The sequence below is a fragment of the Phoca vitulina genome, unplaced genomic scaffold (genome assembly GCF_004348235.1).
Source record: "Phoca vitulina isolate PV1807 unplaced genomic scaffold, GSC_HSeal_1.0 scaffold2, whole genome shotgun sequence".
NCBI classification, from domain to species: domain Eukaryota; kingdom Metazoa; phylum Chordata; class Mammalia; order Carnivora; family Phocidae; genus Phoca; species Phoca vitulina.
Genome location: NW_022589705.1, coordinates 84,649,547 through 84,664,499, shown reverse-complemented (window position 1 = coordinate 84,664,499; position 14,953 = coordinate 84,649,547). Strand labels below are relative to the sequence as shown.

General features: G+C 53.8%; 1 protein-coding gene across 3 annotated transcripts in view; it reads left to right on the top strand.

The window, feature by feature from the left end:
* Positions 1-14,081, top strand: part of ZBTB40 (zinc finger and BTB domain containing 40) — a 75,914-nt gene extending 61,833 nt beyond the window's left edge. For 2 of the 3 annotated variants that reach the window (XM_032391681.1, XM_032391686.1), the window contains 6 exons: positions 1,893-2,057; positions 4,629-4,843; positions 6,033-6,195; positions 6,909-6,995; positions 8,184-8,410; positions 10,132-14,081. In XM_032391681.1, the coding sequence (XP_032247572.1) occupies positions 1,893-2,057; positions 4,629-4,843; positions 6,033-6,195; positions 6,909-6,995; positions 8,184-8,410; positions 10,132-10,326 (1,052 nt within the window). In that variant the 3' untranslated portion in view covers positions 10,327-14,081. The remainder of the gene's footprint in view (positions 1-1,892; positions 2,058-4,628; positions 4,844-6,032; positions 6,196-6,908; positions 6,996-8,183; positions 8,411-10,131) is intronic. The other variant, XM_032391697.1, reaches the window with a different exon arrangement.
* Positions 14,082-14,953: the final 872 nt, after the last annotated feature.

The following is a 14,953-nucleotide window of genomic DNA, read 5'->3' as shown; positions in this document are numbered from 1 at the left end:
TTGTTTTATTTTGTTCTGTTTTTAGGACTTGGGTTTTTATGCAGAGTGTGCTAGTTTCTATTGCTGCTATAACGGATTACCACACACAGTGGCTGAAATCAATGCAAATGCATTATCTCGCCACTTCAGAGGTTAAAAGGCTAAAAGAGGTTTTAGGAAGAGTCAAAGTTTTGGCGAGTGTGTTCCTTCTGGAAGCTCGGGGGGAGAACTTGTTCCCGGTTTTCCCAGCTTGTGGAGGTCGGTCGTGTGCCTTCCCCGGCTCATGGCCACGCCCCTGCAAACTCTGGGTCCCCTATCGTGCCTCCTCCTTTGACCCTCTTGCTCCCTCTTCCAAAGACCCTGTGATTATGTTGGGCCTGCTGGTATAATCCAGGATAGTCTTCCCATTTCAAGATCCTTAACTTAATCATATCTGCAAAGCCCCATTTGCCGCGTGAGGGGACGTATTCCCAAGTTTCGAGGGGTTAGGACATGGGCATCCTTGGGGGCCATTATTCTATAGCAGGAAGCCATAGGACAGTTGGGAGCAGAAGAGCAGTAGGATGTGAGTTAGGTTTTTTGGAGTTAATTCTGGCCACTCTCAACAGTCTGCTGTAATAAGGCAAGAGTCGTGTTCACAGGGAGGCAGGGCGGGCCATTTGTCTGATGTGGAGGTGACGGGGCTCTCAGCTGGAGTGTGCTAGGGGCGGTCGTGAGACGTTCAAGTTTGGGGATGTGGTGTTGAAGCGGAAGTGATAGGACCCTTGGTGGGCTGCGTGTGGGTGTGCGGGGAAGAGTTAAGGATGGGTGTGAGGTTTCTGGCATGAGCAGCTGAGGACATGGCCCTGCCGTTCACTGCAGCGGAGGAAACCGGAGTGCATGGGGGCTGCTGGCAGGTCGCGGGAGTGCCAGGGATGGAGCCTCAAGAGCTCTATCTGGGGGACCGGTGACACCTCCAGGCAGAGAAGGACAGTCGTAAGAGGTTGGATGTGTTAAGTCTGCAGTTCTAGGGGAAACTGGGAGCCAGAGATAGAACTGTGGGCGCTATCTGGGTGCGGATGGTATCTGAGCTCTGAGATAAGGTTATCTACAAAGGGAGGATAAAGAAGACCAAGGGCTGAGTCCTGGGCTTCTCAATAATTTCAACTCTTGATTGAAGAAACCCTTTTTTTCCTAACAAAATCTTATTTCAAAGCCCAACATGTGAAAAATGCAAATGACGTTGATTGCTCTAGCTGAAGTAGGCCCTAGGATTTGGGGGATCTGGACCCTCACCTCACTGATTTCTCCACTTCTCTGCTGGCCCAGAAGGGAGCCTGGGGGCACAGCTGGTCTGGTGGTTTCTTACAAATGCCAGTTTTCCAGCCTTGCTCTTTACCTCTATTTCCCAACAGTCTTTGGCAGTCTGGCCATTGTATCCTCATTATGTGTGTGAGAGACTAGAGAAGCCAAATGATTTATAATAACTTTATAGCAAGTCAGCAGGGGGAGGCTTCCCTCTCTGAGTCCCGTCTGTCACCTCTGTGTGCAGGCGCGATTTTGCACAGCGCGTGTGGCGAGGGATCCAGACCCGGGGGTTTCTGGGCATGAGGATATATATTCTGCTTCCTGGGAGTGGAATGAGCTCTTCCATACTTGGGGTGGCCTGGTTAACAGATGGGTGGCCTTGTGTGATGAGAACTCTGTCCTTATTCCTCGGGGAGGGGGGCCACACTGTGCCATCAGCTGTGTGTGAGATGCCATCCAATAGAAGGGCCCAGACCTCTCACCCGGTGTGTTACAAATTGCGTGTGGTTCTAACGCCGTCTCCCAGATTATATTCCCCAACACGTGCCTTATAGTGTGATCTTGTGTTAGGGAGGCCATACGTGTTTGGTGCTGTTTCTAATAAGGAAACTCGTGCGTGTTTCCAGGGAAAATGTACGCCTGCCAGTACTGTGACGCTGTGTTCGCCCAGTCCATCGAGCTGTCCCGCCACGTGAGGACCCACACCGGCGACAAGCCGTATGTCTGCAGGGACTGTGGCAAGGGCTTCCGGCAAGCCAACGGCCTGTCCATCCACCTGCACACCTTTCACAGTACGTACGGAGATGGCGGCTGTCAGGCTCTCAGCGCCAGGCCTGGCTCCGAGAAGGCGTGTAACCATCATGACAGACGTTGTCACTCCACCAGAGCCAGGCCCCATTTGGTGCCTTCCCCTCCCCTATTCTCCTTCAAAACTGAGTCCCTCGTTTCTGTTTCTAGAAAAATCCCATTTTAACATGTCATTGTGTAATGTCCAGGCTGTTTCCTTGTCTCCTTTTTAGCCCACCTGCCACTGCTTGGCTGACAAAGGCAAATTATGCTTGAAGGAGAGCCTCAGTAACAGACAGGCCGTAGAGCAACAGAATATTCCCATTAGGTCCACTGAGCGGCTCTTTGCACGCCCCCTCCCTCCCCCGCTCATCTTGGAGTCCTACCCGCCTTCCCTATAGGAGCAGCCAGACGCTGTCTGAGTTAATATCTCCCGTCGTGAGTGGTCCCTGCTCAGGCCTCCCACCTCCCGCCCCGGGAAGCCTACTGCACGGCATTCTGTCCCCTGTGCCCCTGGAGCCACGCAGGTAGTGGGGTCTGCCCCCGCCTGCCTCCCCTTCTACCGGAACTGATACAGACAAAACACACTTCTGGTCAACACACGCACAGGAAGGCAAAGAGAGCTCTGTGCGTCCTCATCCCGGCCTTGGGAAATGGCCAGTGTGGCGTCTGGCGGCCACGTCCCACCTCCCCCAGCAGACTGGTTACAGCGGGAGTGAGCAGCACGGCGCAGCAGGGGGTTAGGAGCTTGGGCTCTGACAGCACACGGGCCTGGAACTGGACCTTGACCCCGCCATTTACTTCCTTGAGACCTTAAACAGATTCCTTAACCTTTCCAAGCCCCCTCTGCCCCTTCTGTAAATGAGGAAAAATAATAATGCCACCACCTTGGATTGCTGTGAGAATTAGTAAGGTATCCCATGTAAAGCATGAAGCTCCCTGCCTGACACACAGAAAATGCTCAATAAATGCCAGATAGTATTATTGGTGGTGAAAGCAACCCTCTCAGGTGCCATTTGTCACCATCAAAGCCTGTCTTTCTGGCGTCCCATTCACCCTGCGTATCCTTCTCCCCTTCTTCCCTCCCCACCCCTGTTTCCCACACACCAGTTTCTAGCTGTCAGCAAAAACAGTGCCTCACAAACACGGGCTTTATGTCAACACATTCAAATATATTATCAGCCAGCCAGCAAAGGACGTTGTCAGGGCTCCTATGTGCCCGACACGGGGCTAGACACTGGGCAGTGCAGGAGGTATATACCGTGCTGCCCCTTTCCCCCAGAGAGTTCACAAGTCCCCGTATCCAGCTGCGGCAGACTCCCAGATGAGTGAGATCTGGCTTAGATCTAGTGCCATAATTTCAGTGTCATTTTGACCTTTTTAAAGGACATTCTGCTCTAGTCTCCTTTTCCTAGTAGCATTACCTGGGAGCCAGGAGAGGGTGGGACTAATCAACTGTCAGGATGAAGAGGAGCCCAAAGACTTCCGTGTCATTGGCAGCAGGCCAGCGGCCAGGCCCCTCTCCTGGACCACTCCTTGCCTGTGTCACAGGACCGCGTCATCGCGGCTGGAGAACTGCTTCACCGTGCCTTCAGAGGCTGTGTAGACTGAGATTTCAAGAGCTCATGTCCACAGGGACACTGGTTAATGACACCAAGTGCTGCCGTGTGTCCAAATTCCAGAATTAATTGGACTCCGTGCACACGTAAGATTGGCTAGTAGGCAAAGGATTGTATTATTAAAACATTCTGCTTTCTGTTGCTTTCAGAAAAAATAAATTGAAGTCTCTTGCCATAGGGATGGCAGATGTATCCTTCATCAGTGCTGGTTCTTATTTTTGAGGCCTCCCTGAAAAGTTGGCGTGTCTAGTTAAGCAGGTGGCTCAGAGCACGGCCTTGGGAGTGAGAGCTGGACTGTCACCCGCTTCAGCCATTTCCCACTTGTGTCACTGGGTGCTCTCTAAGCGTTGCTTTTCCTAATCTCTAAAATAGGATGATAGTAGATCCCACTCATAGGGTTATTGGAAAGATAGAGTGAGTTTATGTTTGTAAGGCACTTAAAACATGCCTGTCATACAGCACTCATTAAACATTGAAAATGTTTGTATTGTTGAATGTAAGGTGAGGAGGAGGGAAGCCTTCTTCCTGTCAGTCAACGCTGACAACAAAGGAAATAGTGAGGCTCTGGGGAGTGTGCTGGAAATCTCTGCGGAAAATGAGAACACTCAGAAATGCCCAGCGCAGGCAGGGGAACAGCAAGGGCAGTACTCCCTGCAAAGTAGTTAAATGGAATTGAACTTGTAGGATGTAATGTGAGGAATGGCGATGAACTACCTGGTGCCACAGAGGGGGTTTAGTACAGAAGCCTCAGAGGAGGCATCCCCCTTCCTGGGACGAGACGAAGGTAGGGGGTGGTCAGGTGATCGCCATGCTCGCGGCTGGTCCTCGGAGTGTGTGGCCGGGCCTGACCTCTGAACAGTCTCGCACCTGGAGCCGTGCACAGCAGCTGCGTCTCCCTGACGGCTGCCTGTGGTGTTTTTCCCCTCCCTCTCTCCTCACGGATGTCCGTGAAACCAGACATAGAAGATCCGTACGACTGCAAGAAATGCAGGATGAGCTTCCCCACTCTGCAGGACCACCGCAAGCACATCCACGAGGTGCACTCCAAGGAGTACCACCCCTGCCCCACGTGCGGCAAGATCTTCAGCGCCCCCTCCATGCTGGAGCGGCACATGGTGACCCACGTCGGAGGGAAACCCTTCAGCTGTGGGATCTGCAACAAGGCCTACCAGGTGACCGCGCGCTCGGCCGGGAGCACCACCTCCCCCCCCTTCCCCCCCCCCGTCCCCATCCCCATCCCCAGTCCCCAGCCTATCCTCCCTTACATCTGCCAGGAGTCCCAGAGAGGACGATGTGGCTGCTACCATGAAGGATGCAGCTTGTAATTACTCAGATTCTCTAAGGTGATCTGGTCAGAGTAATGCAGTTGGGAGCTTTAATTGGAGCCGAAAATTCCTACACCTCTTCTCTCGGATTTCAGCCCTGTCATGAGCTGAATGCCGCTTTTCCCCTTGGACATTCACACTCTGTGGAGCCTATTGACCCCATGTGTCAAGGGATATGAGAGTGACAATGGGCTGTGTAACATTGCCTGGAGTTACCTTGTTTAGCACAATGACTGGGTTGTTGTTGCTGTTTTTAAATTCCTAGGGAAGGGGTCTGCTTTTTCACTGTAGAATTTAGTATGTAATTAAAGGGAAACCCCATATGGAACTAAAAAGAAACCACATATGAGAAGCTCAACTCTAAAACTACAGAGAAAAAAATGGTTCTTGTGACGTCTGTAGGATTTGGATGTAGGGAGAAAAGCCCAGCAGCTGATTTCAGCTCCACAGACATGGAAGAGCTAACTCCACACCTGGTGCTGTGACCACAGAGCTGCGTAAGGCCTTGGCTTGGTCTCTGGGAAAGCCTGGAACTGTAGGGAGAGTGTCCCCGGGCTGCTCTGGAACCCAGGAAGGAGCAGGGACAGCACATGCTTCTGCTCCATCGGGCTTCTCTGCTGCTTCCCGGGGCCTCTGGGAGGCAGTGAGATACAGCTTAGACATGCCAGTTGGAAGGCCAGGGTTTGAATCCTGGGCCTGCTGTTTACTAATGATATGACCTTGGGCAAGTCTTCTAACCCCTGTGTGCCTCAGCTTCCACCTCATTAGAAAGATTCTGATGCCTCGCTCATAAGCTTGTTGTGAGGGGTGAGAGTTTCTGAAGGACCAGGCTGTGCCCTGCCCTGTAGTGGCCTCTCAGTAAATACACAGGTGCCTGGTTCCCCCGAACACCAGCCTTTCCCCTCACGTGAGCACTCAGTGTGACAGGTAGGAGTGTGATTCTAGATCCATAAGCTCATTTGTCTCACGAAGGCCTTGGGACCTCTCCAGCTTGCTGGAACCTTCTAAGACTTAACGTTTGCCATATTCCTTGCAGCAATTGTCTGGTTTGTGGTACCACAATCGGACCCACCACCCTGATGTGTTTGCTGCTCAGAACCATCGATCTTCCAAATTCTCGTCACTCCAGTGCAGCTCCTGTGACAAAACCTTTTCCAACACCATTGAACACAAGAAGCACATCAAGGCAGAGCACGCAGGTGAAGTTTGGGTGCCTAGAGACCGCGAGTGGGAGCTGATGAGTGGGAGCGGCTCGATGACAGTGTCCTGGGCTCCAGCCCCCAATCCCAGCTTCCGGTGCTGTAGTGTGGTGTGTGTGGCAGTGGCCTTTGTTCTGTCCCAGCACACCTGAAGGAGGCCACGCCGGCCCATCAGTAACAGGGAACAGTAGCTTGAGTGGCAGTGGTTCTCAAACCCGGGGGCCTGGAGCACGGTAAGCTCCTACCAGCCCTGAGGGACACTGGTACATTGTGGGGCCTGGGACGGGTGGTGGCTCTAGCGGCCGACAGGCTCGGGTGGAAATCCCGACTCCCGCACGGAGCAGCTGCATGACCTTGGCAAGTGACCTCTCTTTCCTGAGCCGGTTTCCTTCTCTTCAGAAAGTTAATACCCACTGTGCCGCTCAGTCTGGGGATAATCACCATGGTCATGAAGCATCTCCTATGCGCAAGGCACCTGCTAAACATTGGTGGGCGCTTTCTTATTCCATTCTCGTAGCAGCCCTACTTCCATCCAGGCGGCCTGGCTCCAATCTGGCGTTTTCTTTACACTAGACTGCGCTGCTAGCTCATAGCTGTGAGGTTCCTGGCACTTGGCAGATGCTTGCTAAGTGTCGGCCATCACCACCCTCCCCAGCCTGAGAGAGCTGTCCTCTGGTTGGTTCCCACCACTTCTTTCCTTGTGTGCTCCGCAGATATGAAGTTCCACGAATGTGACCAGTGTAAGGAGCTCTTCCCCACGCCAGCATTGCTACAAGTTCACATCAAGTGCCAGCATTCAGGTCAGTGCCCCTCGTGAGATGCTCCTGGCCGGGACTGCCCCGGTGCATCTCGTCTCCACCATCCACAGCTGTGCAGTCCAGGCCAAGTAACCGAACTGACTTGTGCCTCAGTTTCCTCATCTATAAAACGGGGACAATTATAGTGCTTCCTTCCTTATAGGGTAACTGCAAATTGAATACGTTAGTACACAGAAAACACATAAGGCCCGGCACCCGTGAGCATCCCTCTAGCGTGACCTGTGATTATTGTTGCCACTGCCGTGTCTCCTCAAATCTAAAATGCTAGTCTTTCATGAACCATTAAGAAAGAAAAACTGCTGCCAGTTAAACTATACTTTATTGTCACTTAGAATTTGCAGGTGATTCTAAGTGCTGTTTTGGACTTAATTTGGCATAGATTGTACACACTCTTGTATGGGTACATCAGAAGGAGAATCACCAGATAAATCATGGTGAGCATCCCGCTTCTCAGAGCAGCTTTCACTTCCGACTGTCGAGGCGCGTGTCATCGCACGTGGCGCTGTGATGGGGCACAGGCAGGCCGTGGGTTTGGGTCCCTCGAGCATGACGTGAAACTGGTCTACTTTTGGCGCACTGGGCATGTAGCTGGACATCCACCCCTTACTCATCCCTCCTAAACCCTCCTAAACCATTGGTTCCTGGGAGTTAAAAACGTGCACCACTCCTGTCTCAGGGATGTTCTTCGAAGCCACGGACACACGCCCCACAGGTCTCGGTGTTGCCCTCAGGGCGCCCGTGTGTGTGGTCACTGCTCATTTTACATCCCACTGCCGCCTAGCCCGTAGCTGTCATAAGATGCCATCGAACCCAGGGATGGCAGAGATGTTAAAGCGTGCCTCTTAGACTTGGTGAAGTATGGCGTCCTCAGCATCCTGATCTACAGTTGAGTGAAGAATGGCCTTCAACCAAGGCCAGGTCAGTCTGAAGCTAATCCTGACGAAGCTGTGGTTGCAGAGCCCCTTGCTTGCAGGGGACCTATTCCTGTATTTGTAATGTTGCCTTATTTTTCCTGAAGAGGATCCCCCAAACTGTAGAAGCTTCAGGTCCCACAGAACCCGAATCTGCCTCTGCACCTCGATCCTGGTTGCTCCTTCCTCTCCCCTCTCCCTGCTCTGGTTTGTCTCCGGCGTTCCGTCTGGCCCATCCTTTCTGTCCGCCCTCTTCCAGGGTCCCAGCCGTTCAAGTGCTTGTACTGTACAGCCACCTTCCGCTTCCCGGGGGCGCTGCAGCACCACGTCACCACGGAGCACTTCAAGCAGTCAGAGAGCACCTTCCCCTGTGAGCTCTGCGGGGAGCTCTTCACCGCCCAGGCCCAGCTGGATGGTCACTTGGAATCTGAACACCCAAAGGTGATGGGCTCTGAACCCCAAGCAGCAGCCTCACAGGTGGTGCAGGTGATTCCGGGGCCATCAGATATGAGGGTGCTAACACGGGGTTCCTGAGGCTTCTGTGGAGGCAGCTCTGTCACACCACCCAGCCTTTCTCTTGGGGGCTCCCAGAAGATCCCATTAAGTAATAGCATGACCGAGAGGCCCTTGTAGAGGAGTCTCTCTGGTGGACCTCTTACCAAACAGAACAGAACATTCTAGTCTCCTGGCAAGCACCTGCAAATGGCCCCTGGGTAGAGGGAGCCTGGAACGAGAATTTCCAAAAGCAGAACACCTTTGGTTTGTCCTAATTCACACACTTCCCCCACCTTCTGCGAAACACCATGGGGTGTGACAGGAGTGGCAGGAAATCTCGGAGAAGGGGGTGAGCTCTCTGTTGGGACCCCCTGCCGCTGAAACACTCTGATAGCTCCTCTAGGCTGGGCACAGGACACTGGGTACATCAGGGCTCCTCACCTTTACCTGGGGGAGAAGCTCGCCTCTCCCTGTCTTCTCCAGAGAGGGTGGGCGGAAAAGGAAAAGAAACGCAGTTCTGTGGATTATCTGTGGATGGACAGGAGCAGTGCTGTTAACTGATTGGACCGCCCCGCTGTCCAGCCCCACAGAGGAGTCCTTGATGAACCATGTTCTCAGGGGCCTCTGCGAGACCAGAGAGCAGGTCAGGTGGGCAGGCTGCAGTGAAGTTCCTGCTGCCATGTCACCCAGAATGGCTCTGCTTTGGTCTTTTTTTTATATATAAGGATTCTTGGTAAGATGTCCTTTGAGGAAAAAGGAAAAAAAAAAGGCTTCCATTCCTAAAGAAAAAGAAAGAAAACCAGTTTGAAAACTACTATCCTAGATGATTTTTGATTAAACATCATAATCCATCTTCTCACCCCTCACAGCACCGTGGGGCTGAACTTGGCTTTCCCCTTCTGCCACTCAGGCCTAGCGCTCTGCTCTCCACTCCTGGCTAGTTGTCAAGGGCCAGGGTGACTGTGCCCTCTGTGGGCTCCCTGGTTTGAAAATATCAAGGGGCACCAAGCTGCCCTGAGTCCCCACAGGTCACAAGCATCAACTTGGGAGGTTGGGATGGGAACTGGGTGTACTTCACCGTAGACTGGTTCTCCCTGAGCCATCTTGAGCAGGTGACACAGATTTGGAAGGGGTCTGTGTGGCCTTTGGAGAAGGGCTGCCCGCTGGGGAGGCCGAATGAGGGAGTTGATAGAAGTCACATTTCCTCCACTCGTTCCTGCTCCTAAGTCCTATAATGATGTAGCCTCCAAGGAAGGCTCTTCTTCACCTGAGGGCCAGAGACACCACCTTTGGCCAGCCAAGGCTGCTGATAAATCCTTCCATTTCTGTGGTGAGGCCTGAGACTAACCACTTTCAGTAGCCTTCCTTTCACATGGTGCTTACCTCTGCAGTGTGATCCTCAAGACAGGAAAACCCAGTGTAAGAAACTGAGCCGGTATTCACTGGTGTGTAATCATAGAGTCCGGGCACCCTGAGATGGCGTACTGAGCTAAATTATAGCAATTTAGCACACAGAGTTATTTAAATTGTTTGCTTGCCTTCTCTTTTGCATCGCCTTTGTTAGACTTGCCTCTTCCCATTAGGCGCATGTAATTGCTCTCCTCAGGTGAAAACATAAATATCATCATTACAGCATGAGACAAAAACCACGTAAATTCTGGGGAGCTCCCTGTGGACACTGCCTAGACAGCCTCACGGTCTTTCCCTTTCAGGTGATCCAAACCCCAGAGCCGGCGGCCCCGACAGAGCAGGTGATCACTTTGGAGGAGACCCAGCTTGCTGGGTCACAGGTGTTTGTGACGTTGCCAGATTCGCAGACATCTCAGTCCAGCTCTGAGCTTGTGGCCGTGACCGTGGAGGATTTGCTAGATGGTACTGTGACCCTGATCTGTGGCGAGGCCAAGTGAGTGGCCGATCATCCCATGGAGGGTCCTGCGTTTGCAGCAGAGCGAGCGTTCCGCGGCTTGCCGTTGGCCCTCAGTCCCTGGCTGTCCTGAGTAGTGAGCATCTCAGCCTGCACCAGCCAGAGCACTCTCACTTTGTTCTCACAGAACCAACAGTGTTGGGGTCCTGGGCACGGACACCACTGCCCTCCCCAGGGGACAGGCCTACTTCCCACAGGCCTGCTGCTGTGGCCTCTGATGAGCAGTGGGATGGGAGCTGGTGACTGGGGCACTGGAGAGGTGCCGCAGGCCGACGGCCTTCACTGTGCAGCATGGCGGGTAGAGGTGGGCCTGCAGCCCACAGACTGGGCCTTCCAATGGTGCTGGTGCCTCCTGGCCATTTAGAAGTGACAGAAAAGCACCAACACACCATCCAGAGACCCCCCGGCTGGAGCACACTTGGCTCCTTCCTCACTCTGTCATCTTCCCATCCGCTTGGGTGGCCTGGCCCTCTCCTGGTGGCAGGACAGGGAGCAGCGTGTTCACACAGGCCGAGTCCCAGCTCATCAGTACAGTTAGCACTTGCCCAAACCAAGCCTTGCAGCGTTTCTGCGGGATGCGCTCCCTGTGGGGCCGTCCAGCTGCAGACAGTCCCTGCCCTTCCAGAATCTTCTCCGCGGTGTTCTGTACCCGAGGGCTGTCCCCGCAGCCTTCCGTGTTCTCCTCAGAGCCGAGACTGTCTTCCCCTCGCTCCAGAGCCTGTGGAGGGCTCACGAACCAGCGCCGGGTGCCGGGGTGCCCCGGCTCCTCCCCCTGCCACGGTCTCCCTGCCTTGTGAGCGGCCTGCTGTCCAGTTCCTCCAGGCAGTGCCTGTTACTGCGGGCTAGTGATCCTTTGGCGTCAGAATTTCACAAAGCTTTTTTATCTTCAGTTCCTAAAATATAATCTGATAATTAATGGTTTGTGGAATCCATTATGAAGTGCAATTAGATGGATGTAGGTTCCTGCCGTTCGGAGGGAATGACTAGCATTTATCTTCCTTTCCTCGATGCCGGAAAGTCGAAGTCTGCTAGTGCAGTGTTCACACACCGGGCAGGGCTGCTGGCCACCTGGTGCGGCGTCACCCCTGGCAGAGCGTGACTACATCACTCACCCTCCAGCTGTGGGCTGGCAGGGGACAAGCCCACGCCTTCTTTCCAAGCGCATTTCACGTCACCAGGTACAAGCAGGGGCAAGGGGTCAATTTGGGACACAGTCAGGACTTCCACTGCCTCCGCACGCTGCTGGTAGGACAGAAGGCAGGGCCCCGCCACTGCCTGCCGTGGCCGCCGTGGCCGCCGTGGCCGTGCGCCAGCAGCGAGTTGCAGCGCGGGCCTGCGCACGCAGGCAGCTAACTCCTCCCGCCTCCAGTCGTGTCCTCATTTTGATTTGCAAGTCACTTGAGCTTGTCGGCTCAGGGAATCTTCCCATTCTGGACTAAATGAAGTTTTCAAAGGCAGGTCCTCAGAAGCCGAAACCTGACCAGAAGATGGTGCTCAAACCTTGAAGACGTGGCCTCCACACGAAGCCCTCCCTGCTCCTGCCACGGCTGGCTCTTCTTCAGCTGGTGCGGTCCCGGGAGCTGTCAGAGCAGGAGAGCTCTTGATCTGCAAGTGGCAGAATGGCACCGAATCTCCCGTTGGCACCAGCTGACACCCTCTGAAAGGGACTGGAGTGGCCCAGCCCAGCGGACAAGGATGCTGGTCCACCGCGGTGGTTGGGGGTTGCGGCGTCATCAGAATTTCTGCTCGCCGAAAAATAACTGAATTGCTGAGGGCCCGTGGGGGAAAGTGATTTTTCTTTTTCAGAAGCCTTGTGATGAAAGAAAGCTGTAAGTTTTTAAACCAAGTTTCAGATCCTTTCAAGTACCGAGAACTCCTTGCTCGGGTTTCCGTCGGAGCCCCCGATGGTGGCAGGGCACGCTTTCCTTCAGAATCGCAGGCCCCGCAGCTCGCTCGCTGTGCGGGGCGCACACAGAGAGGTGGGCGCTGTCGTGGATGCGCGCTCACCTACCCCGTGGCGCACGCGGCAGGACGCACGGACGCTGTGCTGCCTCCGGTCAGGAATGAGGAAAGGTGCGTCCTGAACTTAGCCTTTGCTCTGAGTGGACCTCCGCAAGGGGCTGCCTTGGTGGCGATTTTTGTAGTGTGACTCCCTAGAGATGCCCAAGCGTGGACTTTATTGTAGGAAGACTTTTCCTAGCTCTGCTTGGCCATTTTGTTCTTTCCTCCCACTGCTGCCCGAGAGACCTTCTGAATGTCTGCCACAGAGGACATTGTCATCGTGCTCTCCTCGGTCCCCCTCACTTGCTTTCTCATGGCAGAGGTGTCTCTGCCTCGTTGCCATGGGTGCGTCCTGGTGGCCTCCAGGCTGAACCCTGGGGGCATTTGTGGTGGTGTGGAGGAGCCTGTGGGCTCCTTGGAACCCCTGCCCGAATATGTCCATTGGGACCCCAGACTTTCTGTGCTCCCAGAGCTCATGAAGCAGCTGGTGAGGAGAGACAGGCAGTCAGATTCCAAGCTGGAGTCTAAATCTGTGGGAGTAATGGGGATCACTTAGGGAACAGGATTTGCCATCCCAGGTAAGTGAGGCGACAGGTAGGAGATTCAAGAGCAGGGGTTGCCAGAGGAACATGGGACTGTCCCAAGGACATGACAGCACCTGGCCACAGGGGCAGCAGAGGGTGGAGGCAAAGGCAAAGCTCCTGCTTCTGTAATAAAGCCTGTCTCTTCTGTCTCAGAAGCTTTGTGTTTAGAAAACGTGGAGCCCAGCAAGTGCCAAGGACTGCGCTGTGAATCCTGGGTTCCCCTGGTGATCCAAGGCTTCTCTGTGGGAGCGCCCTGACTCTCCCCTCTCCCCGACCACCGGCATCAGCCTCATCCCTCAGGGAAGAGCTCTGATGGTCAGGTGCTGAGGGACAAAATGGGGTCTAGTCTGACAGGTGAATGGGGGGGAAGGTCCCCTTCTCTCCTGGTTTAAATAAGTCAGGATACTCTCAGAATCAAGAAGAAAGATGAGATGGGCCCTAAGAGTTTCTCACCCCAGGTGATGTCACGGTCACCACAGGCTGATGACATATTAATGAAATGGGAGGGCTGTGCCTTTAAATCTCATGTGCCCGAGATCTTTGAATTGCCTAAGGGATGGAAGAAACTGCTAACCTCACATAGAACGGTTCTGGGGATAAGGAGTGTTTGTATTAAATCGGGGCTAGAAAGCGGGACAATGATGGAGAAATGGCTGAGATGCTTTAATTATTTCTCCCAAAGAAAGAACAGCAGCCTCAGCCCCCTCCACTTGGTCCAGTATTTCCCAGGGACCCTTGGGAGGTAGGGAAAAAATGGGAGTAACAGTAAGATTTGGGGTTGAAGAAGGTATCAGAGGCAAACTGATGATTGTTTTGTTGCCATGGAAAACCTTGGGGTTGTAGGACTTGGGCCAGAAGCTCAAAACACAGCCAGAGCTCAGAAACTTCCTGCATGTACAGCTGTGCCTATAAGGACGAGAGAAGCTGCCTGCGCTCTGGGATCACGCTGTTGAGAAAAACGATCCCCTGGGCTAATTCACATTGTGTCCAGGTCATGGAATGTTCGTCGTTTCTCTTCCCAAGGCCAGCCACACCTCCCACGACGGTCAGGACAACCAGCCCGCACCTGATGCTGTGTAAATTAAATTACGAACCATTATTTTCATTTAACTTTTGCACTATTCTATATAAATAAAATATGTACTTTGAAAAAGTTGTGCTGCATGAGTTTCAAACAGACTGTAATGAGACCTGTTTCCTCTTTGGTTCCGGCCAGGGGCACAGCCTTGACCAGGGACTCCTAGGGGCTCTTGTACCTTCAGGCCAGGCCAGCATGGCGGGTGGAGGGGATGCTGTCCTGTCAGGGGAGGCTCTTCCTGAGAGCCCGCTTGCCCCAGGGAGCAAGTGTGGTGCGGTGTCTCGGAGGCGGGCGTGGGTGTGCAGCCTGGGCATATCCGCGCTGTGCCACTTGCTGACTGCGTGGCCTTGGGGGAGACACCCTCCCAGCCCCCTCCTCGCAGCTGCCATCTGTAATGGGGGACAGTGCCGCACAGAACGGTACGGGGAATTCCAAGGCTGGCTTCAATGAACTTAGTGTTGAGACTGTAATTGTTGGCTACGTCTTTCATGTGGCGGTCGGCCATTCCCTGAGATTGCTGGTGCTGAGTGGTGTCCATTTCTGCACCTTCGCGTTTCTCTTCTCCCTCCCTCCCTCTCCCTCCCCCCTCCCCCCTCCCTCCCTCCCTCCCTCCCTCTCTCTCTCTCACTCTCTCTCGCTCTCTCTTGCTCTCTCTCTCTGAACCCTCGGGGGACCTTATAACACCCACCACTTTTCATTTATCTCTGGCATCTCAACTGCCCCAGAGCACAAAGTGCTGAGCAGATGAGTATAACATAAGCAGAAACCTTTTGTGGTAAATAACTGAAAACGTCACGTTGCTGGCAGCCAACGAGGCAACAGAGAGGCAGCCCACGGGCGGGATGCACATCATTTCTGCAGGAAGAATCCGCGTGAGAGACAAGGGGAGGCACGTCCCAGCTGTTCTGTCTGCTAGTCCTCTAAGGTCGGGTCAGCCCCGAAACCGG